The sequence below is a fragment of the Diadema antillarum genome, unplaced genomic scaffold (assembly GCF_040938485.1).
Source record: "Diadema antillarum isolate AM-2024a unplaced genomic scaffold, OU_Dant_1.0 seq00002177_RagTag, whole genome shotgun sequence".
NCBI classification, from domain to species: domain Eukaryota; kingdom Metazoa; phylum Echinodermata; class Echinoidea; order Diadematoida; family Diadematidae; genus Diadema; species Diadema antillarum.
Window position 1 is genome coordinate 1,440 of NW_027272815.1, and position 5,034 is coordinate 6,473.

At 37.7% G+C, this 5,034-nt stretch overlaps 1 protein-coding gene across 1 annotated transcript; it reads right to left on the minus strand.

Annotated features, from left to right (window-relative positions):
• Nucleotides 1-1,657: 1,657 nt before the first annotated feature.
• On the minus strand, nt 1,658-3,236 carry LOC139714155 (NACHT, LRR and PYD domains-containing protein 3-like; the record flags this gene model as incomplete). Its single annotated transcript, XM_071625873.1, has 1 exon — nt 1,658-3,236. A coding segment is annotated over exon 1 (1,229 nt), but the record flags the coding sequence as incomplete, so codon positions are not given.
• Between the last annotated feature and the right edge of the window lie 1,798 nt (nt 3,237-5,034).

Genomic DNA, 5,034 nt, shown 5'->3' on the forward strand with positions numbered 1-5,034 from the left:
TATGTTGTAAATGGTGCAATTTGATGCATGTTTTTTCAGTCATTTATGGACTTGAAACAGCCTCACATGTTTAAGGTAGCAGGACATTTTGATGTGGATTATTATTGAACAATAATTTGCCTATAAAGTGGTAGCATGTAAATAAACTTCTTGTATTAATTTAATGTTACAATTAATTTCATTAACGTTTTCTGTTATAAAACAATCAAACAGAAAAGGCATGCTCACGAGAGTGTATATACAAAAGGGTTATTTCCCCTCCCACACGAAGGTGATTTTACATTTTCAGACCTGAAATTCAGCGATCTAGTGCAAACTTCTGGTGCAGTACTTGGTGCAATACTTGGATTTTTTTCTAGCTCCCCCCACTCCCGCCCCCCCCCCAAAAAAAACAAATATTTATGGAAATAATTTGGACATATTTCAGTAAAGTGTTCATAGCAAAATAACGGCATTTAGCTCTTATTCCGTGTGTGCATCATTCATGTGTATGTACAAAGTCTAATGAGGTAGAGGGTGAGGGTGTGGGAGGGGGACGCCCCCTCCCACTTGACGGAGCTTTTGCGTTTTTAAAATCATGATAAAGCGATCTGAAGCACACTTGTTGTGAGAAATTCAGGTAGTGTTTTTTTCACCCGATTATTCCTCTTTCTTTATTTTTTTTTCACGATCCCAAAGTGTGTGTGTGTGTGTGAGCTTCCAGCCCCCCCCCCCCCCCCCCCCACGGTTCCGCGGCCCCTGTAATATTAAGGTGGAATCCGATAAATGCAGTAGCATCGTTTCGGAAGGGGGGGGGGCGATTAATAAGACATGATACACTGCATTCATGTTTTCATTTATGCCTTCCTGGTCCTGGAGGGTATACTGAGAAAAAAGATATGCGTGCCCTGCTCTATTTCTTTACAGGGTGGACATGGATTCATAATACAGTGTACTTCGAGTCCCAAATGTACCTACAACATAGTGTATATCGTATCGAGAGATTAAGACAGGAAACCTTTCGAAATTTTTCTGATTTGTCGTGGAACATGAAAAAGTTGCACTTCTCTCTCAATAACATATCTTTATTTCTTATTGTCTTTTCAAACACGATAGCTTGGTACGATCGAAACATTTCAAGCAGACTATTCATATGACATTAAACGTCGTATGTATATCATTAACAACAAATACAGACAATTCAGAACAGTTTTGTATCAACTTAAAGGTCATTTTAATTGATAAGATGAAAGCATTTTAAATTCAATGCAACATTATACATCTAATTAAAAAGATAGGCTAACGACAATCAGCGTAGGTTTTCAGAATGTTAATGATCATATAGCACAGAAGGTTAAAGAATTCACACTCAATAACACAAAAAAGACTAAGAAAACTCACCGAAAATATTACATTCCATTTTTCATACATGTAATACACTTTTCAAGTCAATATGCACGTCGTGTCACTTACAGCTTGGTCACAGCGGACCATGAATGCTACTCCTGATCTTGTATGTTCTGGCATATCCAATGATAGCTTGTATTCTTCCCACCTTTCTCCAACTGTTTTGGCGGCATCTTCAGTATGACATTCAAACGCAACATCAATGCAGAAATAACTGTCAGCCCTCCTTAGAAGATCATTTATGATATCAAGGCCAAGTTCATTTCCTAACGCTGAGGCGAAGTAAAGTAGGTAGCGAAACTCTTCGTATTCAGAAAGAAGTGTTTGTTTTAGCTGGTTGTACTCAGCATGGTCATTGACGTATACATTTGCAATATATACCCCTGCAACATATTCTTGGAACAATTTGTGGGGGAAAGAAACTACTGACTCAACCAGGGATGGTCTATTAACATCGCGCCGACCCTTCCTTCTGGTGACATCTTTCTCTATTGTCAAAACCCCGACTCTGCAGCATGTTTCCATGGTATCATGGCACTCTTTAAAATGCTTTTCAGGAAATGAAAGCGTTTTGTCAAACAAACCGTTCAGCGCTATCTTCCCTATATGCTGAATCGCCTTGCCAGCTTCCGTCAAATGATCAGCAACCTCTGGATTCTCTAAATCTCCGCATACTTTTGATGCGTAGTGTTCTTTCAGAAAAGAAATCATTTCTCCGAAAATCTCAGAGAATGTTTGCAGTTTTGTCAATTCTTTTCGTCTCTCTTCACTAAAGTCTTCCCACATGAGGCAAAGCATTGCACAGTAAATGGGAAACGGGGCCATGTTCGTTCGGATGATGTCATTTTCCTCCAGAAAACCAATCAAGCTGTCTGCAAGAATGTCCTTTGGTCTATTTTGAAAGTATCGCTTGATATAAATCTTGAAATTATCCTCGTCAAATCCCTCAGCGCTGATAAAAGTATAAGCTTTCGCAAGTTCTTTCTTCATCTTGAAATCATGGCTTTTCCATGGTCGTGTGGTCACTATTACATTACATGACTTATACCTTTCCAAAGCTAGAATGCGGATGACCACACTATTGCTACTTTCTTTAATATTTCCGTCAAACTCGTCGAAACCATCAAATACAAGCAATACGTTTTCGGGATATCTTAACACATAGTCGTCGATCTGGTCTGGTGTTGCTGTGTTGGAATCACACAAATAATCTACCACAATATCACCAATACTTTTGCCGTCAGTGACCTCTCGCAGAGGAATTACGATCACCATGTCCAGATCATGGAGAATCCTACCTTGGCACCAGTCCCAGGCGACCTTGGAGCAAAGCGTTGTTTTACCGACACCTGCCTCGCCCTCAATCAGAATGCGCTTAGAAAGCGTTGTGCTCTCAACATTGGTCAAAAGATCCTCGTGAGTAATTGGAGTTTTTTTCATGTTACTTTTGTCTATCAGACTCAAATTTGTGTATATTTCATCCAAGTCAACACTTTTCATAAAGTCCAGGGGATCTGCAACTGTGACTTTGCGTCGTGACCTGTTGTAGTACTCCTTCAGGTGTTTTTTGCATTGTTGTACCTGTTCTTTTGTGAGGGGTGGTGATATTGGCGCTGATCCTTGGAAGAAAAGCGAAACAAACAAACGAGTGAAATCAGTGCATTTCACACAACAATATGGATAAACGTATGAATAATTTCCTTGCCAAAAAAACGGTTAGTCATTTTTCATAAAAGTCAAACGATATACTGTGAATCAGGTGATTGTGGAGCCAAGTTGAAGATAAACTCATGCAGTTCGTCGCTAGCATAGTCGCTATTGTAGTGGGAGATCATACAAGGATCGAAGGAACGTGCGCGTATAAAAGCCGACTTTTCCTAACTTTACAGTTTTACGACATTATTTTTTTTTATTTACATATTTATTTTTTTTTTGTATTTGTGTGTGTGTGTGTGCGTGTGCATGGAAGTATGACAAAAATACATCTTCTTAAAGCCTACCATCTAGTGAGTTTAGATCTGTCCAAAACCAAGAATATAATACAGTACTTTCCCGATATTACATGTCTTCCTTTATAAGGCATCACATCTAAATACAAAACATATTGTGAATTAGATGATTTCAATCTAAAACCAGTGTTTTCTTTCAGAAATCCGTAACAAACGCTTTTCTTTGGCGCTGAATTCCTTGTGTGAATTATTTCAAAAATTCACGTAACGTTTTGATCTTATTCTGTTTGTAGATAATTGCATCGTTGCATTTTCCCGTCGAAACTCTGCAGCCTTTTAGATGTAGTAGGCCCCTAAATAGAAAACTAAAGCCAGTCCAAATATAGATTCAAACAAAAAACAAACAAACAAACAAACAAACAAAATCCCCTCAATGTGAAAAAAAAAAATGTCTACCAATTCTGTGTTGGTCAGTAATTTATTTGGCCATATAATGACCCTGTACGACAAAACCAAAAATAAGTGGCCAAATATTGATTTTTAGTTGAGGGGGTTTCTGAAAGAACAGACGCTAAGCTTTGAAATGCTGCATAAATCAACTGAAATCGACTCTCCTAACCATTTAATCTAAATATTGGAAATGAAGCACACTTTGGAAAAGTGTGTGCTGAGAAAAGAAGCCTTGAGGCCTCTTAGACATACCTATGCACACTACTCTACCATGAAAGTGTTGCGGAAAAAAAAAAAGAATGCTAAAAACCCATTCATGTTATGATCCGAAACTCAAGAACAACGTAAAAGAAGAATAGCTTTTTCAGAAGATATGCATGGCTTTAGATCGACTTGGTTGACCCGTTTCACCTTTTTTTTTAGTCCTCAAATAGAATCAAGAGGTGCGATTTTAGTTGCTTTTGTGATACACGGTCACATATAATGTTACGTGGACTGACCAAATTGCCAAGGCATGTATGGTGATAAATCAGATTAACAGGTTCAACGCCTAGTCTAAAATAATGGTGTAAAACGTAGTATTAGAATATAAATCAGGGGTTGTTATGCAACAAATGTTCATTATCATTTGACTTCCATACAATATTGTGTATGTTAGGATATAGGTGTCAGTCACACACACACACACACACACACACACACACACACACAAAGAAATCACTGCGGCATGAATTATATAGGTCTTTTGTTTGAAGTAATTTCGTGGCAAAGTTATCTCTCAGTGAAGCGTTCTGAAAGACCATGTTATAATATGAGACCATGCACCACAAAACGAACAAAAAGTCGCGCGCACTGATTTTGTATGACTAATAATAGGTGAAAAGGGTCAATTTGGTCCATCTTGACTTTTATATATTTTCTGAAACAGCAAGTCTTCTTCTACATTATGTTAAAATTTGGGATCATAAAATGAATAGGAAAGTGTGCTTGTTAGCAGTTAATCTTGAACTTTTTTTTGTAAGAATAGTGTAATTAGGTGTCTTTAGAGTCCCCCTTTCATTTCTAAAAAAAAAAAAAACAAAAAAACAAAAAAAAACTACACACTCTCCCCTTTCAGCTCTAATAACGGTACAAAGGATGAAACTACTGTTTTGAAAGTTGGAATCTATTATGGCCAGAATGTGTTAATAGAACTTGCCCAATTTCAGCTTAATCTGATAATCCCTTCATTGTCATTAAACTGGTGGTT